Source organism: Scleropages formosus, chromosome 7 (genome assembly GCF_900964775.1).
Source record: "Scleropages formosus chromosome 7, fSclFor1.1, whole genome shotgun sequence".
NCBI lineage: Eukaryota > Metazoa > Chordata > Actinopteri > Osteoglossiformes > Osteoglossidae > Scleropages > Scleropages formosus.
This window is the reverse complement of record NC_041812.1, coordinates 2878707-2905205: the sequence shown is the minus strand read 5'-3', so window position 1 is coordinate 2905205 and position 26499 is coordinate 2878707. Positions and strand designations below refer to the sequence as shown.

Genomic DNA, 26499 nt, shown 5'->3' with positions numbered 1-26499 from the left:
TTTATTTATTTTGAATGTAGGGATTTCCAGGTTAAAACTTGTGAAATTGCTGGCAATATTTAATTATTTCCAGTTATTATTAAGCACCACGGCCATGAAGACTGGAGCTACTGAGACGTCCTGTCACATGTGATCGGACCTGACCGTAGACTGTTGAGACTCAAGGGTCGGAACTGACTGAACTTTAACTTGAAATGAGTGAATTTTTAGATGCTACTTTTACCAGAGTAAAAGTGTCATGGTTCTACCAGTGCAGCATTTTCTCTTGGGTGTTTCTCCTAGGTGCTCATGCTGACCCTGCAGAACGACCCTCCCGTACTAGAGACGGGTGTCACAGACAAGGAAATGGTGAAGAAATACGGCAAGTCCTTCAGGAAGATGATCTCGTTGTGTCTACAGAAGGACCCAGAGAAAAGGTGAGCGGCTCCCGAATTGAAGTGCTGAGATGCTTAACAAGAAACGCACACGCGTCCCAAGGACATAAGCCAGGCTCTACTTGACTAGTGTTGCTTTTTGCATGAAGCGAGCAATGCTGCACCTGCCTCACCTGGAGCCAAAGGCTTTTCTGACTCGGAGCAGCTCAAACACCGAAAGCCAGAGAGCAACTTAACCAATAGGAAGTACAACAGCAGCTCGTAAACTGACCACTTCTGTACAACGGCAAATGCAATACTGGTCATATGACCACCTTGGTTTTCCTTCAGCCCCCACAAAGTATTTCTGAATGAGTAGCATTGCAGCCGTGCGGCCAGAATATCGTTGTTAGAGAGATTTGACTAATTTTCCTGCTTTTTTTGGCCTCGAGTGGTGTGCAGAAGAATGTGCTGCTGAGCTTTCAAAGGCTTGGTGTACTGGGTGCTCTAACCCTCCTGTTCCAGAATTTCAGCCACTCTGACAAGTGCCTGTTAGTTTGAAGTGTGATGCCTTCGACAGACAAAGTGAGAGCCAGGCAGACCCACCAGTGTAGGATTCTGGTCTTTCAATATGTACACTCACTAATTAGATTGAATGATTCATGTTTCCTCTTTCAGACCAACGGCTGCGGAGCTATTAAAGCACAAATTCTTCACAAAAGCAAAGGTATGACTGTCCTGGTCTATATTCCGTGCTCTTCTTATCAAATGTATCCTCAGACATATTGACCAAGGTATAAATTTTGGGGGTAGTTCTGTACCCTCTTCAAGTGTCTCTTGTACCCATCTAATGGAGCCCAGGTCCCATCACTGACATGGTCCCCTGAGTCTGCTCTACCTGTCTAATGTTGCCCAAGCGAGGTCTTTCACCATCCACTGGCTGTAGGCCTCTAATGGAACTCTGCTTCCACTGCTGGAATGTGTCACGAGTCTGGTCCCCTGGACTTGATGTGTCCATTTGTTGCACACCTAGCTCGAGCTTTCTGGGGCAGGGTGCCATGAGCGCTGCTCTCCAAACGATGTGTGATCCAACAATAGAGGTGGATTAACCACCCGGGCAGACACAGGCTCCACCAGTGATGGCTGTAGTGCTAGCTCAGCACTCTGCTGCCCCAGTTACTCTACCAGGCTTCGCTCCGTCCCCTAAATCAGGACATGGCTGTTGTCCAGTTGATAGGCCCTACGAGATGTCTGCAGGCATGCTTTCAAAAAAGACTCCGGACCGTAACCATCGTTACTGGAAATCCGGACCTGGCTCTGGTCCACTTCCACTTGTGCCCACTGTCCAAAGTGGCCTGACCAGAGTCTGCAGTGATTTTGGACTGGGATCGTGCGACTGGCAGAGGTCCTGCAGTGGGCATGGAGCGATGTGGTCTTGCTGATGCATGCCGTGTAGCTCCTCGTTCCCTTTTAAAATCTGGTTACGCACCGATTTAGACATTTAAGGCATTTTGGCAACACACACTGTTGTTAATTGTTGGGGATTTGCTAACCCTAGAAGTATTTCCGTGAAGCCAGCAAATTCTCTTATCGTGTTGGATTGGGGGGGGATGACAGCCAAGTAGATTTTTCATAAGGTTGATAATTAACTTTCTCAGATAAAGTCCCCAAAACATTGGTGCAGGGATTGCTATGTACACATGTTCTAACTCCACGCTGTAAAATATGCCTGGCTTACATTGCTACAAATGGAAATTTATGTTTAGATCAATACATTTTATGAAATTACATGAAATTAGAGCAGTGTGCACCAGTAGTTTTCGCTTCTGTGCTGTGATGAATCATAATAAATTAGTTTTTCTGGCTGCCATGTGTATTAGTAGTGACAGTACGTGAGGAGTAATTTCTCGCAGAAACGCCTGTAATAAAGTATTCTCAAGACAGTCTGTTCATTTTTAAATCTGCCGTAAAACAGTTAAATGGTTGCGACTTCAAAGAAAATATATGCTGTATGCATGTCTTCCCCCCCCCCCCCCCCCCCTCAATCTCTTTTGCTGGAAACAAGTGACTTTAATGTAATCATCTGATTGTAGGCAGTCCATTCAACATGGTGCCCTTCTTTTTCTTTTCTAGAATAATGAATATTTACAAGAAAAGTTACTCCAGAGGGCCCCGACAATACTCGAAAGATCCAAAAAGGTAAGTGTCCCCAAGTGCAACATACGCACACTGGAGGGAGGGGGGGGGGGGGTGGGTCTCGTAGTTTTATTCCGGCGTAAAATCCTGTAACTGTTGCACAGGTTACCTTTGTGCCTGGCTTGTTTTGTTTGGCTGGTGCTGAAAGGCGGCTGAGGAATGAGGAGAGCCTTAAGCCCCGCGGTGTCCCACACCTGCGTTTGAAGTGCCGCGTTTGAAGTGCAGCCGCGAAAGTCCGCCCGACCTCGGGAAGGCGGCGCCGCTCCGGGCCGCATCGCACCGCACCGCGTCCACCGCTCCATTATCTCAAAGGGCTTTTTATGCGGCTTCCGAGCGCAGACGGGTCTACGCCCTCGTCCAGCCACGTCTCGAGATCCGCTTCCGGAGGTGGGGGTGGGAACCGGGGGTTGGGGGACAGGGAGACGACTCCCGTCGCTGTGCCTTGTTATCTCTCCGTGCCAGATTGGTCACAGTTTAAAGTGAAGGTGCCCCCTTGTTTCCCGACTGACATTTCTGCTGGTGGAATCCGTCGAACGTGCTTGTTTTTCCACGCAGGCGTCAAATATGTGGCTTTCTCCTTCCTGCCAGCGAGTGCAGGTCGCGGCACGGTTTACTGAAACGTGTCACCTTTAGTGGACCACACTCCCCATTTTCCAGAGCGGTTTTCTTTTTTAAAGGGGTGCATACAATTATTCTGCATGAATAGAAAAAAGCACAGCATCGGGGAAGAAATGGATGAATATTTAAAGAGCCCAGGCGCGCAGAGGCATCGGAACGTGATTGTAGCTAGAACGTTCGCTGTACGGGGAAAGAGTATCTGTGCACTTGGGCAAAGGAACGCAGGGCTGCACTTTATTCTTTAAATCATTTGCAGTCATTTCATAGCACAAATCTGTTAGTCAGCTAAAACACTTCCACCGCACGTTATGTGTACTTGGCGCAGAGTGCCTGCTGAGGGAGAGCTGCTGAACAATTGTTTCTGCGTGCGTGCGTGCGTGCGTGCGTGCCTCTACCTCCATGTTTCTCTCTCGGTCTGCATGTGTTCAAATCTGTCCCGCTGTCCTCCTGTCCAGGTACGCAGGGTGCCCGGCTCCAGCGGGCGGCTCCACAAGACGGAGGACGGCGAGTGGGAGTGGAGCGATGACGAACTGGATGTGGAGAGCGAGGAGGGCAAGGCGGCCGTGGCGGCCCTGCGGGTGAGCCTCCGCACCTGAGCACTACTCCGTTTTAGCACCCAGGCATTACATTCTGGAACAGGCAGCAGTGGTGCATCGTAGCCATAATACAAAACACTCGCTTCTCCAAGGAATCACCTACCTAGGGGTGTATTCAGGTTTTTAGCAAAAAACACTATTTCTTGTTTTTGAAATTAGTTTTTTTCTTACATTTACTTATCACACACTTTTCTCCAAAACGACTTCCAATGAACTCTGTGTAGTGTTATCAGCCCACACACCTTATTCACCGCGGTGACTTACACTGCTAGATACACTACTTACACTGGGTTACTCATCCATACATCAGTGGAACACACACACACTCTCTGTCACTTACACACTATGGGTGAACCTGAACGGTGTGTCTTTGGACTGTGGGAGGAAACCAAAGCACCCAGAGGAAACCCACACAGACACAGGGAGAACATTCAAACTCCACATGGACTGAGCAGGGATCGAATCCACCTCCTCTCGCACCACCCAGGTGCTGTGAAACAGCAACGCTACTCGCTGTGCCACCTTGCCGCTCCATTTTAAGAGCTTTATAGGGCTGTTATTGAGTGCCAGATGTTGGACCGTTTTCCCCACCTGGGTTCTGGAACATTGCATATATAAGGAGTGAAAGTTTATTCCTGAAACGGAGCAGACAGAATGGAAAACGCGGCAGTGAGTAATTTCTGCACAGGGCTGCTTTCATTGGAATACCTTTTAATAGCACCTTACTAATAAACCACATGGGACTTATGAACTGTCAGAATTTGAACCTGGATCAATTCAGGGTCACGGCGCAGCATGGAAAGCAACACTAATGAATCATTACGCCTTTCTCCAATGACAGTGAGTTGTGGGGATAAGGGGAGGTGGGGGTTGGGGGGTTATGCATATCTGTGCTGAAGGTACAAGCTTTTTTTTTTTTTTTTTTTTAAATTTAAAGTTTGAGACTGTGGCACAGTGCTGCAACTTCTGTAATGCAATGTTTCTGGGGAAAAAAAAGAAATATTTCAGCGGACAGTTGCTTCTGTAGTGGTTAGAGCTACTGCCTTTGGATCTGAAGGTCGCAGGTTTGATCGCCACCTCTGCCTGTAGTATTCTTGAGCGAGGTACTTATCCTCAACTGCTCCAGTAAAATTACCCAGCTGTATAAATGGGTAAATTATTGTAAGCTTGTAATAACTGTAACCTTACTTTTCTCTAAAGCAACTTACAATGTATCAGATAAATGGAAATATTTCTGCTTAAAATAGTAGTGTGTAAGAAAGAGAAGAACAAAATATTCCAATATAGTTGACTATTGAGCATTGCTAATGTTAACCTGAAATGCTATAAATTGTGTTTAATAGCTTGTTTCCTTTGTTTTGGAATCTTAAGTGTATCGTCTCTTGTGTAGCTAATAATCTACATTTCATTACCTCTGGTGTGTGAGACTCCACTGAATACAGAGTGTACTGTGCTGCTCAGTTTGCATGCGCTTGTCAGCGTCTCTCAGTCTGGGGTCGAACCCTCCCTGCGGTGGCGTTTGCAAGAGCTCGCTGTGTGGGCACTGACCCTCCTTAGCTGTTCACTCGCTCTGCAACTCTGTGACCCCCAGCGGTGGGGAGTGGGGCAGCCTCTCTGGGCTGGTTTTTGAGATAACAGCAGGGCTTCTGCACCTGCAACAAGTACTGCTGAATGTAATTTTTTTTATATTTTTTTTTTTTTTTTAAAAAGACGTAAGGGTACGAAAACTGCGGTGAAAGGATCAGCGGGGTTGGCACCTGGAACAGCAGTTTTTGCCTCCCGGTGACTTTTGGCCCTTCAGTTCTTTATGTGTCACTCAACTCGGGCCTGGTTACAAAAAGCACTAGTACAACAACTGAAGACGTGTGTGTGCTGAGGGGTGAATGGTGGCACAGCGGGTAGTGCTGGTGCCTTACAGCTCCTGGGCTCTGGGTATGGATGCCAGTTTGAATCCAGCTCTGTGTGAAATTTGCACGTTCTCTTCATGGACACTTGTGCTTCCACGCTGTGCTCTGGTTTCCTCCCGCAGTCCACAGATTTGTATTTCAAATGGATTGGTGGCTCTGAATTGCTGTGTGTGAGTGTGTGATTGCCCTGCGATGGGCATGCATACTATTCATAGTGTACCCTTCCTTGCACTCCGCTTCCCGGATAGGCTCCAGACCACAGCAACCCTGTGCTCAACCACTCACCAGTGATGATTGTTGGATGTTCATGCTGTTTTTCTTTGTTTTTCAGTCACCGAGAGTGAAGGAGGGGTCTCAGAATACAGAGGTGCGTATTGGTAATATATCATGAGGAACAAATGTCATATTCTTACACTATTTCTGTTTGTATAATAATAATAAAAATTATCCAGTGTCACGGAGCTATAAAGTTCTGGCTAAATAATGGCATTACTCATCTGTCAATATGTTTGTCCCTCCTGTTGACGTGTGCTTCGTTCCTCTGTTGTTTGTCTTAAGATTTTTCCAACGACGGAGCCTTTAAGTAGTCACCTGCAGCCTTCGGCGCCCGGCCAAGCCCAGCTACCTCAGCCTGCTGCTCCTCCAGCCAACGTCCCGCCCGCAGCCCAGGCCGCGGCGTCTGCGCAGGGCCCGCCCACCACTCCTCCAGCTGCACCGGTACGCTACTTTCTTGTACCTCTACCATTTGTCTCCCATGGGATCTGGCGGGTCTAAATTAGTGTGCGAGTGCTTTTTGAAGTAGGTAAACACACGTAGTCTTAACAGGTGGCCTCAGAATGAAATGATCAAACGAAACTGTAATAAGACATAAGGGCCATCGGAAATTGGATCGATAATCTAGACGTCAGATCATTTGCGAGAGAGGAAAAAAAATTGAATTTGCAGGGAAAATGTCTAAATGTGCTTCCGAGTCGTAATTGAGCTCATCAGTCTGCGATGGCTGTGAAAAGCAAGAGCTTCTCTCCTTATTCACTCTGAGATACGAGTCTCCCAGCCCCCAGCACAGACTCCAGCACCGACTAGGGCAGGTAAACCATGGCTTGAGCTCATGAATAAAGGAAAGGGACCAGCACTTGTCGTAGAGATCTGGTGTGTGCTTTTGGGAGTCTGAAATAACCATCCTGAAAGCACCAAAAAGGTGATTTCCACCTGTTGTGTACTTATTTTTTGCTCGAAGACAGTTAATTTGTTCAGATGATTTGCTCATTTTGTTTTCTCAGGCTCCGGCCGCTGCACCAGCCTACGACGCGACCAGATCCCCCATCAGCTTGGTATTAAGGTTGAGGTGCGTATGTCTTCTGCAGGTCCGTCCTCTGACCGTCCTCTCTGTCCATCTGCTGGAGAACTTGCTTGTGCTTGTCAGTAAAAGCGTGTGGTCTCATCTCTACACCTTCCTTGTACTCGGTCAGAGTCATTTTTTCCTAATAGAAAAGTTTCCCTTTGTCTTATTTCTTCATGTTACTGTGTTACGGTCACTGTTACTGCGCTCCAGGAAAGGAGCCCTTTGGATGCTCAAGGCGCCAAATTAGCTATAATAAAAACACTCTTAGATCACGGGTTGTCCATCGGCGATCCGCAACACACACTTCCTCTCCCGCGCTCCGTCACAATATGGCGCGCGGCTCTTTGACTCTCTCTATTCTGTGTCTGGAGTAATTATCTTTGAGCGATGCGAGTCGTCGGCGGCAATCTTAATTGAATCTTTCAGACACTTAATTACCTTGCCCCAACCCCAACACAAAAAAAAGTTTAATTGGCCCGGCAGTAAATTGTCAGTTGATAAATTTGTGGAAATTAAACGCTGAACTGCCAGCATCCACATGCTTAATAGTCTGAATCCTAAGCTTCCAGTAGGGGGCAGTAGCGCTTCAGGTTCTTTTTAGCCTGGCGGAGCGGCCTCTGTGAAATACAAGTGCTGTTGGCGGGGAGGAGGTTCTCGGGCCGGAAAAATACAAGGCTGACAATGCAGTAGAAAGCTGAAGCGGCGCGCGCTGAAAACGGCTCTATCGCACACCCACGCTCACACCCCACCGTTGTTGGTTTTCCTGTTTTCCTGCAGAAATTTAAAGAAGGAGCTGAATGATATAAGATTTGAATTCATGCCCGGAAGAGGTGAGCTGACCCTTTCTTGGTGATGTTTTGCTGTTGCTCTCTGGGACAGTGTTTGTTGAGGGCTTCACTGTAACCCTGGTGTCAGCATGTAGAACGGTTTGGGGATGTCTCCATTCCGCCGCCCCCCCCCCTTAAAAAAAAAAGGTTCTGCATGTCTTTAGAAACACTTTGCTTTCACCAGATCCTTGCAGTTTAATACCTGCTGCAGAAAGGTTCGAGGGCCTTCAAAGTACAGCAGGATCACCTCAAGTGTAGCACAGTTTACTTTTGCAATAGCTGCATTCCTCTGTGTTGGATTCGCCTGCTGGAGACACTGGTTGTGCTCTGGAGACTGTTCCACGAGTACGTGGAGAGAAGGTGAACCCTCCCCCTCCCCTCAGTGAAACGCTCTCCTACATGTTTCTCCCTAGACACAGCAGACGGGGTTTCCCAGGAGCTGGTGTCTGCAGGCCTGGTGGATGGAAGAGACTTAGTAATAGGTGCGTAAGAGAGTGACTGATGTTCTCCAGCTATAAGAGCTCCTGTAAGGGGTGACAGAGAGTAAAATGAAGTTTCTGAGCTGTTATATTGTGTTAATGAGGACGGAGGCAGTGTAGCCTTGAGGGTCCCAGGTTGGAATCATTGCTCCTGCTTGTACCCTTGAATCATGGCTAGTGCTAGAGGGGGTCGGGGTGGACAGTGCCCACCCTAGATTTCCACTCTGACCCCCCGCGTGCCAAGTACGGTCTTTCATAAATTAAAGTTATGCGCGCCCATTACATGTCACTGCCCCCCCGATGACCAGGCATATATATTATATATATAATAATAATAATAAATACCAGAGTTTTTTCAGTGGTCAGTCAGGCAAGTGAGTTTACAGAGCAGTCAACGCCAGGATCATTTCACACACTGTGCGTGCGTGTGCGCGCACGTACACTGCCCAACACCAGTCTGTGCTCTCATCTCAGTTGCTGCCAATCTGCAGAAGATCGTTGATGAGCCTCAAACCAACAGAAATGTGACTTTCAAGCTGGTAAGAATAGTTAATATTTAATCTTTTGTTGCTTAATTTGTCATAAAACGAGGTTTAATGAAAAGCTCAGTCGTCACTAATGGAAGTTGGAAATTTTTTGTGAACTTGTACCAGGCTGCATGTTGGTTGATGTTAAAAGATCAAGTTTGACAAGATATCCCGTTTAGAAAGAAACTAAACCCAAATGTTTGTTTTCATTTTTCCAGGCTTCTGGTGTGGAGGGATCTGAGATTCCAGATGATGTTAAACTTATGGGATTTGCACAGCTCAGCATTAGTTAAACCATAGTACTAACATGGACCCAACTTGCCTAAAACAAAGAAGAAGAAGAAGAAACAGTATTGCACACCTTGTGCATTTTATTTTCTTTTACTGGCCTAAAGGAACCACTACTGCCAAAGAAATTACTTATCACCCCATAGGATTCGGAAACATTTCTTGACTAAATAGGATTGTTCATTGCTAATGCAGAGTACAGTATAGGAATCACACTAAATATATTGTTTACAGTGTTTGTCTAGAAGGATCTCGGTCGTCGTCATCCACTCATGAGATTTTCACTGATTTTTAATTTTTTTTCCTCTTTTGTAATATGGCTTTTATTTGCACATTCTCAGCTTATTCTCTCAAGGTCCTGGTGATGTAAGAACGCCTTATCGGTGACAGTACTACTGAGTAAATAGCGGCTTGCTTGGTCCCTGTATGCAGAGACGGACACGGGGTGCGTTTGGAAGCGCCAGCTGTTTCTGTAGGGAACCATAGATGCACGGTGGCTGAACGCAACACACACAGATTGCATGTCCTCGTGTCACATGCCTGCATCTGGTATATCTGGTTTGGATGTTTTGCTGAATGATGCATTAAAGCTGAAGGTGGAGTTAATAGATAATTGTTAATTAGTTGGACTGAGGTCATGTTAACACACTTCTGAAATGTTCTGTCTAGATGTTTGTCCTGCTGCCGTTTTTGAAGGAATATCATAAATGGGATGAGTGTCATTTTAATCTGGCCAGATATGTCTGCTGCATTTTTCTCGATCCATATTTTAGAGGCTGCGTGTATGCTGGAGCGTGACGACTGCTTTGAAAGACGGGCGGAATGGACCCGACGAGGCGCCGCCACGTTCACACCTCGAGTTTCAAACGGCGAGCGGTTTATTTCAGGAAGCTGCCGTCTGGCTCCCTGTTGTTATCCATCGCAAGCAGGCAGCCGGCGCTCTCGTGGCGGTCAGAGAGCTGCCTAGGAGCTCTCGAGAGGTCCGTGACAAGGGTTTGTGGGTGCTGCTCAGGTGCTCTGAGGGAGGGGGTGGTGGTGGTGGTGGTAGGAGGGGGTTGCTCAGTTTGAAGAACGGTCCCCAGAAGCTGGAGTGCTCATCTTTAACCAGAGATGTGCAGGCTGATTCGGGAGGCGGCGGCCTAGATGAAACAAACAGGACGGTGAGCGCAAGCCCCCCCAGTGGCGGATTACGGGGTCGTCACTCCTTCGCCGCTCAACTGCACACCTCTCACCGTGGACAAAGTGACTTGGCATCGTTTCCCCGTTTGGTTAACAGCGTCGCCTTTGTGTTTAATAATTACATTTTAGTGTCGGTTTATTTTCTGAACGGTCTTTGCGCACGTTGGCCTTTTTTCAAATTTTTTTTTTTTTTTCTTTTTGAAGATGGCTGCATTTCTTGCGTAGGAATAGGACAGAACAAATACAGCTCGTTTTCGTTTCTCTCGCACCACGTAGCTTCACAGCAGGGTTTAATTCGGAAAGAGCGGCACTCGTCTATGTTCAAGGGCTCACCTTCCGCTTCGAGTTGACATTTGCAGACCTTCCCTCACGGCTGCCTGCACGCCCAGAAGGCAACGGGGAGGTGATGCTGCCGCTCTGGGTAAAGTATCCTAATCTGGCCTTTTATCAGTTCTGCCAAAAATACTATACCATATTCTGACTCGGACAGCTCTCCGGTGTACTCTCGTTCCCCTTCGTCTCCGATACTTCACTTGAGAGGTTCGCCACATTTTGGGCAATGCACATCTTTTGTCTCTTAGTGAATTTCCCATTTAGTCACCAGCTTTATTTACCGTGGTGTAGGATCCTGCTGTTGTGCCAGTTTTGATGCTTTCTAACTGTGGCCTTGAATACGTCGTCTGCATGTTCTCACCTGTCCACAGGTATCCACCCACCACTTTGTGTGTGCGTTGACACCCCATCACCATGATAGGATAACCAAGAGGGATCTGGGTTTTTTTTTTCCTCCCCTCTTGATTAAAACTACAATCACACCTTTTAAGACATTTAGTCAACATGGCAGTGGTCATTTTAGACCTGTTGGGCTCTTGTCACAATTGTTTCTCAGCAACCATTTTCCCACAATGCCTTTAGTTATCACATTCCAGCAACAGGTAAAAGTGTCTTTTAAGTTTGATATCTTCACTGTCACCAGCTTAAAACTTTGGCAGTCCATATCTAAGGGTGCGTTTGGTGGCTGGGAAAAAAAAAAAATCACAAGTGTTTCTCTTATTTTTTTTGTTCTAGAGTAGAATTAACTGTAGGTTAACACCTCTCGATTATAGAAGTATAGGACCGAGCACTTCGATGGGAGAATGTTTAGAGGGGTCACTTGTTTTAAAGGGTTTTTCTCACAGCTATCGGTGTGTGTTACTGGAAGTGGATGGTGTCTGTCGGCGTGTGGCCAATTCTGCCAATTTTTGATCGTCACGTCTCGGCTCTCCAGTACTGCTCGAGAACCATCATTTCTGAAGCCCTGCATTTTAACATATAAAAGGAACCGTGCTACCAGCTACAGCACCAGTTTTAGTGCATCGCAGATACGCTGGGGATGTATTGCAGATCCCCCCGGTGGTGTTTAGCATTCGCGTCCTCGGTGTGTTGCACCGCGCTCTCGCTGTACTTGTACACTGAGAATGCCGTGTTGGCTGCTGCGAGCGTGCTTGATGCGGATGATTCTTTCTTGTTGAGCAGTAGGTTATGTTCTTTAATAGTATTGATTAAATGAATAAAGGGGAAATGTCAAGAATCGAGTATTATCCTCACTTTGAAGTATTGAGTGCCATTGTCCTGTACTACAAGCTAAGATACAGGTGTGCAGTTGAACATAACCCTTCTCCATACTGTGGTGTGTTCTGGATTTAACCCTGGATTCAACTGCATTGACTTATTTTAGTTATTTTGTCACTTTTTCCTGTTCATTTTGTTACTCAACTGTAATAAATCCAATTAAATTAACCATACATAGAAATGGGACAGACTGCATTTACAGATGACTTTGTGTAATTTAGGATATAACACAAAGCTGTACAATATTCCAGTTTCTATTTCTTTTATTTTTCATTTTATTTCATTGTTTGTTTATTCTAGTTTTGATTTCAATGCATGTTTCCCTAATTGTTTTTAATCAATAAAGATTGAAATTATTATTGCGTTCACCTGGATGTTTTTTGTTTACTTCAATCAAGAAATGGTATCTAATCACTTTGCAAAGATATGTTAACTTTTTTTTTTTTTTTTTTCCTGACAAAGTTGAAATTTGGGAGCTGCTTAGCATCCATTTCTTGTGCTGCGCTGTGGGGTTCCGGTTGTTCGTCTGAGTCGACTTCGCCCTGAAAGCACCCAGGAAGCGGCACTGTAAGACCGACCATGAACCACACATGCTGTGTCTTTGCGTCTCCTCCTGCGCTTAAGTTTGCAGAAGCTCTGCAGGTGCTGTACAAGGATCCTCCACCATGAGATTATTGCTTTCCCAGAATACCCCCAGCTTCTGTTCTCAGCCACCTCCAGGAGACGCATGCTGCCTTTTTTTTTTTTTTTTTGGAGGAGCTGCTGTTGATGTGACACAGATGATGCTGAGATGATCCACCATAAATAACATTGCCTTTTAGGGCATTCCACTGGGATTTTTCAGGAAGGAGATTTTTTGGGGCAGGAGAACAGTGCGCAGGCAGTTATAAGGCCCCGCAAATTTTATGTTATCACTTCCGTATGCTGAATAGATAAAGTAAACTGCTTTAGGCAGATCCTGGCAGCAACGGCATATTCGGAGGTCTCCCATCAGCCTCTACTTTGGATGCTCTAGACACCTCCCTCAGTGTCAGTAAATGCGTGTTCCACCATACCTCAAAAATTCATGTACTCTGCCTTTTTTGCTCTGGGCCTTTTGAGAAGTGCAGGATATTTGGTTCAGTTTATTAAAATTACTTTGCCTCGTTCAAGTACTGAGAATGGTGTGAGAATCAAAGAGTGCGAAAAGTTGAAATGCATCAAAATTTCAAGTGCGGAGTTGGGCTTTTCCTGCAGGGGATCCAGGCCAGCAGAAAGAGCTGCGGAGGTATGGTAGGTGATGAAAGCGGCTCACGGAGCTCAGGAGTGTACAGCAGTGGGGTCTGTCTTTGGAGTTAACGTTTTACATTTCCAGATGGGGTTTTGTTCCGATAAACTCAATTGTAAGTCAAAAATCCGTTTAATATACCTAATCTACCAAACATCATCACTTCTCGTTTAAGATGGTCGAGATCGTCGACAATGGGGGGCATGGCGGATTCGGCCGGTGCCAGCTGTGCGGCGGGTCTGGGGTTCGAGCCCTGCTTGGGGTGCCTCGTAATGGATTGGCACCCCGTCCCGGGTGTGTCCCCTCCCCCTTCGGCCTCGCGCACTGTGTTGCCAGAGGAATGCTCCAGCTCGCCGTGGCTCTGCAGACAAGCGATTGTTGACGATGGATGGAGATCATTGACTGTGAAAGTCCAAGTTCGCGTGCGATGGTCGTTATGGGCTTGTTGCCTTCATGCTCGGCAATTATCTTGAGTTTCTTCTCAAGAGTAGTCGGCTACTCCTTCCCACCAATAGCAGGAGACACAGATGGGCGTTTCATAGACATGATGGATTCAAAACATAAATATAGGGAGGGGGGGCCTCCAAAAAAACACTGGCAACACAGAACACTGTAGAGTATCGATTGTAGACGCTAGTGACCGCGTGGTAGACTGGGAGATGTGGATCGCCGCCGCCGCCCAGCATCACGAGAGAGTATCGTACCGCATATCACTTGCCCAGGAAGAAATCAAGATTTGAAGTACGGTTTCTACTGAATGTCTATCGCTATGGCACCATCGTAAAGTTGAAAAATCGTAAGTCGAGGAGCATCTGTACATTTATTTAGCTTTTCTCTAAAGAGACTTCCAGTGAACTCTATGTAGTCGTTATCTGCCCGCACACCTTATTCACCGTGGTGACTTACACTGCTAGATACACTACTTGCAATGGGTCACTCATCCATACATCAGTGGAACACTCTTCTGTTGTTTTCACTGACATGACACGATGAGAAAAGATTGACACCGTCCATCACGTGGAAAGACGGTCTGATACCGATAAAGACATGGCTGCTGCATGAAATTAAAACGTCGATCCATCCATCCACACGTGACCAATAACCGCTTTTCTGATGCAGAGTCCTTGTAGTCCAGAGCCTGTCCTAGGAAGACTGGGCATGAGGTCACTGCTCTACTGCAGTCCCAACACAGGTGGAAGTACAACCTTTGTGTGGAGTTTCATCCATTTTTGCAGCTCATATGTGTGTGCTGGATATTTTAATGACTATTTGCTGTTTATTTGTGTAATTTCCAAACAGGACTAAATATCTGCAGCAGTTTTTTTTGTTTTTTTTTTTTTTTTTTGGGACCGAACCCTGAGTTCAAGACTCACGGGAACTCTTGGGAGGGCCGCTCAACCCTACTGGACACTTGTATGAAAAGGGCCTGAGGAGTATTTCCGTGGGCAATTCTTGCTGCTTGCGTCTCTTCTGAAGACTTTCGTGTGTTTGGGTTCGACGTTTTAGTCGTTCCTTTTGCAGTTTGTGCCTAATGGTCATTTTTCCTCTTTTACCTTATTTTACTTCCTTACCGTTTTATGTGTCTGAGTTTTCTTCTGGAACATTTGTTTGAAACAACTAAAAGTCCTTCCACGAGACGCACCCCATCATCACAATGTCAACATAAATGTGTCCTTGAAATTTTCAGTTAGATGCTAACCTCTTGAAGGTACAGGAGGAAGTGTTTCATAGCTCAGACAACAAGCTGTATGATAGAAAAATGGTTTCATTTGAAAACCAACTTTATGGTCTTCTGCAGAGTTAAACATTAATTGAGATTGGTCCCATGTCAAGAACATTTTCTCATTTTCTTCAGTCTGAGTCTCGCCATGGCAGGCTTCGGCGACATCCTCTGTGCTATCGGAGATTTTGGGCTCTTTCAGAAGCTTCTGCTGATGGGCCTCTGTTATCCCAGCGTCATGCTGGCTTTCCAGATCTACAGCCTGTTGTTCACGCAGGCGGGCAGCTCGTACCACTGCAACACTGACTGGATTCTCCAAGACAACCCCAACCTGACCACAGGGGAGCAGCTCAACCTCACGGTACCCAGGAAGGAGGATGGCTCTTTGGACAAGTGTCGCATGTTCACCCCCACGGACTGGGACATTGATGACATCAGGGAGCACGGGCTCAACGAGACCACCGGCTGCATTAACGGATGGGTGTACGACACCTCCTTGTTCCAGAGCTCCATCGTCTCCGAAGTGAGCGTGGCTGGGAGGGACGCCCCATCTTCAATGTTATCATTATACAATATCGCTTTATCTGCAGATTTTTCAAAGGAGGAAGCGGTCATTCGGAATTAAAATTCGGCTACGTATTTTTTCCTTCTGCTGCAACAAAATTCGATATAACGATAATATCAATGACAGTAAAGGGTCAATTTCAAAATGTTAATTTTACATAGTTTAACAATCACAGGGCTTTGTTTTTAATCTGTCATATTCTTTACAAAAATTATATCCGTCAAATGGTTCTCATATTTAAGGGAGTTAGTTCTACACGATACTTGATGGCAAACACAAAGTGTGTATTTACCACGAGCAGTGTGAAGCGAATGGAGGTGCAACGGTGAAAGAGGGCATGTTTGTTATTCGGTTTTGTTATTCTGCAGTTTGACCTCGTCTGTGACAAAGCGTTCTTGCTGGGAGTTGGACAAACCGTGTATATGGCTGGTATTCTTTGTGGCACCATCACGTTTGGGGCTCTCGCAGATATGTGAGTTTTTGTCCAAATTTAAGAAAACAGAACACTAGTAATAAATTATTTAAAAAAAAAAATTCAAATAATTTAAAAAAATTTAGTTCCCATAAAAAAGGCTTTCTGCTGTTGTAGCATTTTAAAGAATTTTTTTTAGTAATTGTAGAGTTGGTAGCATAGTGGTTAGAGCAACTGCCTTTGGGCCTAAAGGTCACAGGTTGAAGCCTCACCTCTGCCTGTAGTACTCTTGAGCAAGGTACTTACCCTGAATTGCTCCAGTAAAATTACCCAGCGGTATAAGTGGGTAAATATTTGTAACCTTAACATTGTAAGTTGCTTTGGAGAAAAGCATCAGCTAAATGAATAAGTGTAATGTAAATGTCAGTAATAAATTATTTTTAAGCAATAAAAAAAAGAAATTCCCATGAAAAAAGGCTTTCTGCTGTTGTAACATTTGATCAGATCAAGCTTATTTTCTTGGGTTTTGCCTGTGTGAGTTGAAGGAAAAAACAGTGTACATTTCATGGTGAGCTATTGGTAATTGAGCACTTCTGTCTCTCGTAGATTTGGGCGAAAACGAGCAACTCAGATGCCACTCTTATTACTGACTGTTTTCGTAACGGCAACTGCATTTGCTCCAAACTTGTATTTGTACATGGTTTTCCAGTTTGTGGCTAGTATGTCATACGGAGGCTTTCGAGTTAATGGCATCGTGTTAGGTAAGGTATTTATTGGGTATTTATATCTTACACCATTTAAGTACTGTGCATAGAAAAGTGTACTTTTTTTAAGGAATCCAATCAGAGAGTGAGCTTTGTACATATTACTGGATTTAAAGATTTAATGTCATATGCAACTGGACATAAAACGTAATTATGTCCACTGTCAGCTCCTTTTTTTATCTATATTGACTAAATACATATTAACAGGCAACTTTATGGATGCAATAAGAACTTCTTTCTCTTCAGCGGCAGAGTGGCTCGGGGTGACAAAGCGATCCTTAGCCTCTTGTTTCAGCCAAGTTATGGGGGGTGTTGGACAGTGTGTCATGGCTGGGATTGCGTACTTCATCCGTCGATGGAGAATCGCTCAGCTGGCCTTGGCATCCTCTATGTTGCCTGTCATCATCTACGTATGGTGGGCCATACTTGTTTTCCCAAATTCTCTTTTCCAGCTCGGAGGGTTTTATCACTTTTGATTACAGCACGATCTTCGTTTAAAATTCCCCTACTTGTCTCAGAGACAACAGTAGTCCATTTTTATTTTTTTTGTCTCAGGGTGTTATGGGGTCAGTAAACACTGGAAATCTCCGGTGATATTTCACACCTGATCTTCAGGTCACAGATTAGTCATTACACAACAAACTTTTACAAAGTTCTCAATTATGTCGATTTTTATGTTGATCATGACTAGCTAAAGTTTTCACTGATTACAAAAATACCAGTAGTTCTTCTAGAGTGTCAGTTTTAATGTGGTACGTTACAGTCATTGCAGGATTCTAGGAAGAACCAGAACATTCTAGAAAGCATCAGATCCTAATAGGTACTGAAATATTTAGTGCTTGGAACCTGGTGCCAAAGTTTGCAAGAATTTGCTCATTTCAAAAATGTGGAATATTTTTTCGAAAACTTGACATATAGAACAAACTAGTGCCAAAAGTATGATTGATCTAACAAAACTGAATGGAAAATGAAACGAAATAACATAAGAAAATTTTTCTTACATTGTGTTATCAAACTGGACCAACCGTCTGTCCTCTACAGGTGGATTCCGGAGTCTGCAAGGTGGTTGCTCGGTCACGGTAGAACCGAAGAAGCAAATAAACTGATTCTCATGGCTGCATCGGTCAACAAACGTACCGTTCCGAGCCAAATCCTCGACAAGGTGTGTGAGCTCTTTCATTGTCACCGCTGTGTTGCTTATTCATGTCACTTGTATCACTGTCGCAATGCGTAGATTTTCTCTTTCGTTTTGCAGGTTGTTACACAGAAGAAAGGAAATGCAGTGACTATAAAAGATCTCTTTGCATCACCGATCCTTAGAAAATATTTTTTAATTTTATCATTTGCATGGTAATTATTTATATTCAGTGCTGTTTGCAGTGTGGTGCTCAAAACAGATTAAGTCCCTCTTTGAAAAACATCACTGAAAACAATAGTGTTTGAGCTCTAACATATATTGTGCTTTTATATAACAGTGCCATTTAATAATGTGTTGTCTTATCCCCCCCCCCACGACCTTCCAGGTTTTCTCTAGCACTTGCCTATAACTGTTTCAACTTAAACGTTGGAAACTTTGGCCTGAATATCTTCCTGATGCAACTCATCTTTGGCTTGACTGACATACCAGGTCACATACTTTGCATCTGGTTACTAGAAGCTCTGGGAAGAAAAATATCTTTTGCATCCACTCTTATTTTTGGTGGATGCATTTCTCTGCTAACATTGGCTTTTTCAGAAGGTATGAAATGTATTCATGCAGTGGAAAACAATGGACTAACAACCATTACCGAAATTTCACCAGAATTTAACCAGAGTAAACAGAACATTTAAGAAGCTTTTTTGGCTTGTGGCGTAATGGGCAGGTAGTGGATTTGGTTTATAGAATCAGAAAGGCTACATCAAGTCTATTACAGGCTCGAATGAAGCTAGGCAACACTTAGGATGCAGTGCTTCCCCAAAGGATGCGGTGGTACAGCTATGATCCTATTGAATTTGGACTCATATGTTAATTTTAAACTGTAACAATCCAGGATTTAATTGCTGTTAAACCCAAGGGGTGCAGCTTTATTGCAATTACAGACACCCCTCTACTTATGTGAATTCGACTTAGGTACATCCGGGTGTAACGGGGCTCTGTGTAGGGGTAGCACCTTTGCTTTTCATCAGCGGCATCCTACCAGTAGGATGGCCGGAAACACTGGTCCCCATCCATCTCCTAAATCTCTCACGTGCTGGCTCCAAGCGCCACACCCCGGGCAACGGACTCAGCTGTCCGGCTAAACCACGTGAAAGGGGATGCAAAGTCGGCATCTCTAATACTGCATCTCTGGATGCACGATTCTCCACATCGAGACCCCTGAAGATATCATTGACTAAGCGTTCGCGACCAGGGCAGGCCTCTAGTTAACTGTGGACAGGATCTGCGGCCCACCAACTATGGTTGAAATAGTAGGGGAGGCTGACCTCCTCAGCTTTGGTCAGCAGTCTGATATAAAACCTACGGCCTGAGGACCTCATCGCCACTGTCTCAACTTGCTAGGCTATGGCAGATGAACCTCAGGCTTAAAGGGTGGGATCAGCTCTGCGCACACTGTATTCTACCTTAAAGCTCCTTTGCGCGGTCTTTAGGATACATCCATGACTACTTTAAGTCAGGTCCTGTAGAGATGGGAAAGAGGCGAAAACGGCAGGTGGAAGATGTCACTAGAAGACGCAGTCTCAATCCTGCATGCAGGTGGCTCAGGTGTACAGGCTGTCTGGTGTTGACCCGGAAATGACATCTCCCTAACACCTAGTTGCCTTACCGCTACCAACGGGCATCTTAAACAGTGGTCGAAACACAAAGAGGAATCATATTCCACCCAGAGGTGGAAAGGGACTCAAGTTCGCTTGCTGGAATATCAGAACCATGCTGGACTCGAAAGACAGCAATTGTCCAGAACGTCGTTCAGCCTTAGTTGCACTCAAACTTGCCAGGCTGAATGTAGGCATAGCTGCTCTCAGCGAAGTCCGCCTCCCCAAGAAAGATAGTCCCCAAGAACGTGGCGTAGGTTACAACTTATACCGGTCAGGGAAACCGAAAGCGGAAAAACATCTATCCGGCGTTGGTTTCATGGTCAGGAACTCCATTGCCAAAAAGCTAATAAGCCTGCCATCTGGTCACTCAGACCGTATTGTATCCATACGACTTCCACTTGGAAACCAGCAACATGCCACTATCTTCAGTGTCTACGCACTAACTCTTCAGGCAGAGCCTTCAGAAGTAGACAGGTTCTATGATGACTTGCGCAATCTGCTACAAAAAAACCAGTCCCTCCCATGCAGCCGCTGTGGCGGACTCCGCCTGTCTCGCACTGGCCTTATCAGCCACCAAAGTGCCTGCATCAGATGTGGACCCTATCTTTCCTAATCTTCGTTTGCGAAGCCATGCCGAGACATCCGGATTTACATGAAAAATTCCCAGCACGCATATTATTTACTAATAGTGCTTTTATTTTATGCAAAACGTCTGAAATATGTTAAACACAAGTCGGCGTAACCAGACAAGGCAGGAAGCTGCATCTTTCCAGATATTGCGCGTTTTGAGCCGTGAACACATCTCCTCTTGTAGGTGTAGTGCTTTTTTCGCGTATCTTCTACCCTTTTCATTGTTCACAATCCCTGGTAGTAAACGTGCACTTAAAGGAAAACGAGAACCACCTCACAAGCATACAGCAATCAATTTCGAGATAAAATTGAAAATAATAAGGAAGTATGAAGGTGGACAAAGATTATCGTCTATAGCACAGAAATCAGGTTTAGCTGTATCGACTGAACACGACAGTGAAGGATGCTGCACGTATAAAGGAACAGTGAAAGGAGCAGCTGGCATGAAAACAACGCTAATAATGACAAGGTGCAATAACTGAGATGGAAAAATTATTAATGTTATCCTGTTGAATGGTATCTCCATGCAAGAGATTAAGAGTACAACATGTTCCCTGCCCGGAATAGGGTCACCGGGACCTACTTCTGGAGCCAGGCCTGCGGGTAGTGTTCCTGGACAAGCGCCTGGTGGGCAGGCAGCCCACGTAACCTGGCTGGGCTCAGCCTGAAAAGGCAACTATGGGGGGCCCACCACCTGCAGGGTCCAACATGGGTTTGGGTGCAATGCCTTTCAGGCAACAGGAGGGGGCAGGATAGCGCATGGTGCCGCAGACCCTCGCAGCAGAAACTGGCTCTCGGCACATGGAATGTCAAGTCACTGGGGGGAAAGGAGCTGGAATTGGTGCAGGAGGTTAAGAGATACCAACTAGATATAGTTGGGCTCACCTCCATTCACAGTGTCGGCACTGGAACCAAACTCCTCGATTGGAGGTGGTCTCTCTCCTGCTGAGGAGTTGCACAGGGTGAAAGGTGCCAGGCAGGTGTGGGGATACTCGGAAGCCCCTGGCTGGCTGCTGTACAGTTGGAGTTTGTCCCGGTGGACGAGAGGGACATCTCAGCGACTTAAGGTCACAGAGAGGAAAACTCTGTCCTTATGCACTAAACGGCAGTTCAGAGTATTCGATCTTTTTGGAGAAGGTGGGTGGGGTTTTGGACAGAGCCCCACCTACAGACTCCATAGTCCTGCTGAGGGACTTCAATGCTCACGTCGGCAATGACTGGGAAATCTGGCGGGGGGTGATTGGGAAGAACGGCCTGCCCGATCTGAACCCGAGTGGTGAAATGTTATTGGACTTCTGTGCTAGTCATGGTTTGTCCATAACAAACACCATGTTCGAACACAACGATGCTCAGAAGTGTACTTGCTACCAGAGCTCCTTGCGCTAAAGGTCAATGATAGACTTTGCAGTCATTTCATCTGACTTGAAGCCACATGTTCTGGACACTCGGGTGAAGAGAGGTACCGAGCTGACAACTGATCACCATCTGGTGGTGAGCTGGATCAGATGGCGAGGAAAACTGACGGACAGATCCAGTAAACCCAAGCGTATAGTGAGGGTGTGCTGGGAACGACTGTTGGAGGACCCTCTCCGGAATGATTTTAACTCCCACCTCCATGAGAACTTCTCTCAGGTCCCGGAGGAGGTAGGGGACATGGAGTCTGAATGGACCCTGTTCAAAACCTCCATTGTGGAAGCAGCCAGAGGCAGCTGTGGCCGAAAGCTTGTGGGTGCCAGTCATGGCTGTAACCCAAGAACCCGCTGTCAGACACCAGTGGTGAGGGAAGCCGTCAAGGTGAAGAAGGAGGCCTTTAGGGCCTGGTTGGCTCTGAGGACTCCTGACTCAGCAGATAGGTACCAGCAGGCAAAAAAGGCGGCAGCGGCTTCGGTTGCAGAAGCAAAATCCAGAGCTTGGGAGGAGTTTGGAGGGGCAATGGAAAATGACTTTTGGTCAGCTTCAAAGAGATTCTGGAGAACCATCCGATGGCTCAGGAGGAGTCGGAGGAGCTTCGCTCAAGCTGTGCTCAGCAAAAGTGGAGAAACTCTGACCTCAAATGAGGACATTGGCGGGAGGTGGAAGGAGCACTTTGAGGAACTCCTAAACCTGAGAGATATCACATTTCTCAGCCTTCCCAGGAAAGTCTATGCCAGGGTGCTGGAAAGGAGGCCCCGGCTGATAGTTGAACCTCAGACTGAAGAGAAACAAAACGGATTCCATCCTGGCCGTGGAACAGTGGACTATCTTTTTACCTTCTCACAGATAATTGAGGAGGCATGGAAGTTTGCTAATCCAGTCTACATATGTTTTCTGGACTTGGAGAAGGCCTACGACTGTATTTCCCGAGAAATTCTGTGGGAGGTGCTTCTGGAGTATGGGGTGCCGGGGTCACTACTGCAGGCCATTCGTCTCTGTACACTCGTAGCGAGAGCTGTGTCCACATACTCGGCATTAGGTCAAGTCTATTCAGTGTGGGTGTTGGGCTCTGCCAAGGTTGTTCCTTGTCCCCACTACTGTTTGAGGTTTTCATGGACAGGATATCAAGGTGCAGCCGAGGTCAGGAAGGCATTCTATGTGGGGCCTGGAAGGTGGTGCATCTGCTTTTTTGCGGATGTTGTCCTTTTTTTGGCACCGTCACATGGTTGCCTTCAGCATGCACTGGAATGGTTTGCAGCCGAGTGTAAACCAATTGGTATGAGGATCAGAACCTCCAAGTCTGAGTCCATGGTTCTCTCACGGAAATGGATGGCATGCCCATTTCAAGTAAGGGGAGAGAATTTGCCCCAGGTGGACAAGTTTAAGATCTTGGGGTCTTGTTCATGAGTGAGAGGAGAAGGAAGTGTGAGATTGGCTGCAGCCTGGGAGCAGTGGCAGCAGTAATGCAGTCGCTGTACTAGACTGTAGTGGTGAAGAGGGAGCGGAGCCATAAGGCAAAGGTCATGAACTCTGGGTAATGATTGAAAAAATAAGATGTTGAATACAAGCAGCTGAAATGAGTTTTCTGCGCAGACTGGTGGGACTCACTCTCCGTGACAGGGTGAAGAGTTTGGCCTTCCGGGAGGGACTCAAAGTAGAGCTGCTACTCCTCCGCTTTGAGAGGAGCCAGTTGAGGTGGTTCGGGCATCTGGTAAGGATGCCCCGTGGGCACCTCCCTTTTGGAGGCATACCAGGTACAGCCAACTGGGATGAGGCCCCGAGGTCTGCTCAGGACCCACTGGAGAGGTTGTATCTCTCAATTGGCCTGGGAGTGGCTGGGGATCCCCTGGGTGGAGCTGGAGGAAGTCACGAGGGACAGGGAGATCTGGGCTTCTCCGCTCTCCCTATTGCCACCGCGATCCTAGTTGGACATCGGTCAGGAAAATGGATGGATGGAATGGATGTTGAATGGTGGGGGAGGAGGGGGGATCTGACATACATAATTTTTGATTTACGTAATATGGTGTTTTACACCAAGAACAAATCATTGAGAGTTTTGTAAAACAAAGGTTCCTGCCAGCCTGTGGGGTGTAAGTTGACAAAGGTTAATTGTCATTGGTTAATTCTTAATTGAAGCGGGAATTGTTATAGGTTGTACTGGGTCTAACACGGGCTTTTTCGAGCTGGAGCAAAAGAGGTACCGCAGTGTGATTGTGACACGAGCTGCGGTTCTCAATAAACTCTTTAATTTGTGCACTCAAAGTGTTCCAGTGCTGCGTTTCGGTAAAACCTCCAAAGAACGGTGTACCTTCCTTTCGGATACCACGCGTAAGGGGCTGAAGAACAGTCTATTTGCATAAGTCGAGGGGCATCTGTGTTATGTTAGGTTAAAAAAAAAAACGTTTGGCATAGGTTGCTTTGGTGTCAGGTTTTATAACAGCTGAAGTTTCACTAAGGGTGTGTAGACTTTTGATATCCCCTCTTACACGCACACACACACGCTCACATATACACATATATACACACAAGTACAGACAGTTACTCCACCGAAAATGCTAAATGCCTCCAAGTAACAGCGATTGTTTACAACATTCTTATTATTTGCTAAAGAGTCCAAAAGGCGTAACTGGAGGCAGCAGGTAGCATACTGGTTAGCACTTTTGCACTGATTTATTATTGTTTAATCACTTATCTGACAATTTTAAGCCATGCTAACAAAAAATTTCCCCCTTTTCCATTTCAGACAGCGTAATTGCAGTTGTTGCCTTTGTGACAACTGGGAGGGTTTTTATGAACTGGGCAGGAACCATCTGCAATGTCTACATTCAAGAGTTGTTCCCCACGTCCTTCCGGTATTGTCCGCTCCTGTCGCTTCCATTGCACTCTCGAGAGGAGACCACGAAATCAGCTGGTCTTCCTCATTTTGGATCTTACGCAGCGCTCTGAATAATTTGGTCTCATTTCCATCAGCAGACTAAGGAAAATTTGGCAGCTGTTCAAAATGAACGTCTTCGCTCTTATAGCTGGACTGTAACCAACATTTTGGACCGTTTTGCACAGTTCACGTCTGTTTTTGATAAGGTTTATGTCTAATCTTAAATATTAAAGCAAAGAAACATAAATTACTGTGCTCTCCTATAACTTTGTGTCTTTTTAATTCCGTTCGTGAGTATATGTGTCTCTGTATCCTGTCTTTGTGCAGCCAAAGAGCCATCAGTATGGCTTCCATAGCATACAGAGTAGCACCCGTGTTGGCTCCCTTGGTGAACTCCCTGGTGATGTACCACAGGGCTGCACCCACGCTGGTGTACGGCATCCTTCCTGTGGTCAGCGGCTCTCTGTGCCTCCTGCTGCCTGAGACCCGTAGGACGGATCTGCCGGACACCACCGAGCAGCTGGAAGAGCGGTGAGCCTAAAGTGGCCCGGCATCTTCCGCATGTTACACCACAGCACACTTACACAATGGGTACATTACATTAGGAGAAAGAGAGTTGTTGTTGAGGGGGGCGTGGTGGCACGGTGGGTTGGACCGGGTCCTGCTCTCCGGTGGGTCTGGGGTTCGAGTCCCGCTTGGGGTGCCTTGCGATGATGGACTGGCATCCTGTCCTGGGCGCGTCCCCTCCCCCTCCAGCCTTATGCCCTGTGTTGCCGGGTTAGGCTTCAGCTCCCCACGACCCCATATGGGACAAGCAGTTTCAGATGATGTGTGTGTGTGAGTCATTATTGAAAATAATGCACAATGAGCACTTTTGTTATTTTCTAAAGAGTAAACGTAGGTTTTACAGGTTGGCTCCTTATCTGGGTACAATGAATTAATGCATCTGCTTTTATCGACAGGGATACGAAGGCCATGGATGTCCCTGATGCCAATGATCAAAATGTAATATCAACCAAACTGTAACAGCACTGCATTCTGCTCATTCCACTCTGGCAAGACTGTGAATGCTGTGAAAGGCTGCAAATTCACGGTCCTTTCGATGCTGGATGTTCAACCTGAAAATTAACAATTACGAAAAAATATTATTTAAAGATGAAATAGGACGATAGTCCCAGAGATGAGACAAGCAACTGATAATCCAGTTATGCTGAAATATAAACAAGTTATGTATTACCTTAAAATCATTTTAAAAATAAATCCGTATTTTCCTGGGTAAAAGCACTTGAAGTTATTTTTGAGAAAGTACTGCTGTGTTTGTTTCTAAATAGGCCTTATGAGATTTATGAACCGCTATTTTTATTTTAAGCATAATGCATACGTATTTTTAAAAATGATCGCTTGTTTCCATAGAATTGTGAACTCATTGATGTGCTGTTCTGCACTTGCCTCCTCTGATTATTACACTTACCAGTATGTGCTGTAATTGGACAGATACATGGAATAATATTAAAATAGTGACATTGCCTTATAACGGACCATGAACCTTACGGAATATTGTAACATAAGTTTGTGCTTGTACAAAATAGCAACTCAGTTATTCATAAACATAAGAGCCAAGTTTAAAAATACTATATTTAGTGGACAGTTGGACCTGTACTAGGAATACACTCTTTAGCTTTATTTCTGTTGCTGACATACTGAAGGAGGATCTGGGGGAATCGTGAATTGACCGCAGCTATTTCAGTTGGAATACAGCACATTCAGAAGTGTCCCTCACACACTGAAATTCTTTTTTTTACATATTTTTCCTCTAAAAAGTGTGTTGCCAGGCTTAAGCTGAGGCCATGAAAGTTAAATGGAAGATGCGATCGCTACGATAATATGCACAATGGAAAAGCAGAAAGAAAAATTCAGTTTTTATTGAAGACGTCTAGATACATACAGATTGCTTAATTAGGTAATAAAAGACAATTGATCATACAGATGTTTTTGTTTTGAAGCAAATATAATTAATAAAGGCTATATACTAGGTAATTGGTTAGATTTGGCAAAATTAAAAACTAATTTCTTCCACAATTCTATGATACAATTAGTTTTTAACACTAATCACAGTCTGCATATTTGAACGTCT

The 26499-nt window shown here is 45.6% G+C and overlaps 2 protein-coding genes across 2 annotated transcripts in view; both read left to right on the top strand.

The window, feature by feature from the left end:
• LOC108927988 (serine/threonine-protein kinase OSR1-like) overlaps positions 1-11019 on the top strand; it is a 68246-nt gene extending 57227 nt beyond the window's left edge. Inside the window, exons 8-18 of the mRNA XM_029253587.1 lie at positions 283-416; positions 1032-1080; positions 2487-2552; positions 3623-3745; positions 6002-6037; positions 6229-6387; positions 6951-7015; positions 7790-7842; positions 8253-8321; positions 8793-8857; positions 9064-11019. Of these exons, the coding sequence (XP_029109420.1) occupies positions 283-416; positions 1032-1080; positions 2487-2552; positions 3623-3745; positions 6002-6037; positions 6229-6387; positions 6951-7015; positions 7790-7842; positions 8253-8321; positions 8793-8857; positions 9064-9138 (894 nt within the window). The 3' untranslated portion in view covers positions 9139-11019. The remainder of the gene's footprint in view (positions 1-282; positions 417-1031; positions 1081-2486; positions 2553-3622; positions 3746-6001; positions 6038-6228; positions 6388-6950; positions 7016-7789; positions 7843-8252; positions 8322-8792; positions 8858-9063) is intronic.
• Positions 11020-15058: 4039 nt separating this feature from the next.
• Positions 15059-25399, top strand: slc22a13a (solute carrier family 22 member 13a). The gene is made up of 10 exons (XM_018741701.1): positions 15059-15433; positions 15844-15947; positions 16494-16648; positions 16898-17066; positions 17693-17813; positions 17907-18001; positions 18175-18389; positions 24234-24342; positions 24693-24896; positions 25328-25399. The coding sequence occupies exons 1-10, from the start codon at positions 15059-15061 to the stop codon at positions 25389-25391; spliced, it is 1611 nt and encodes a 536-aa protein (XP_018597217.1). The 3' UTR covers positions 25392-25399.
• The last annotated feature ends 1100 nt before the right edge of the window (positions 25400-26499 follow it).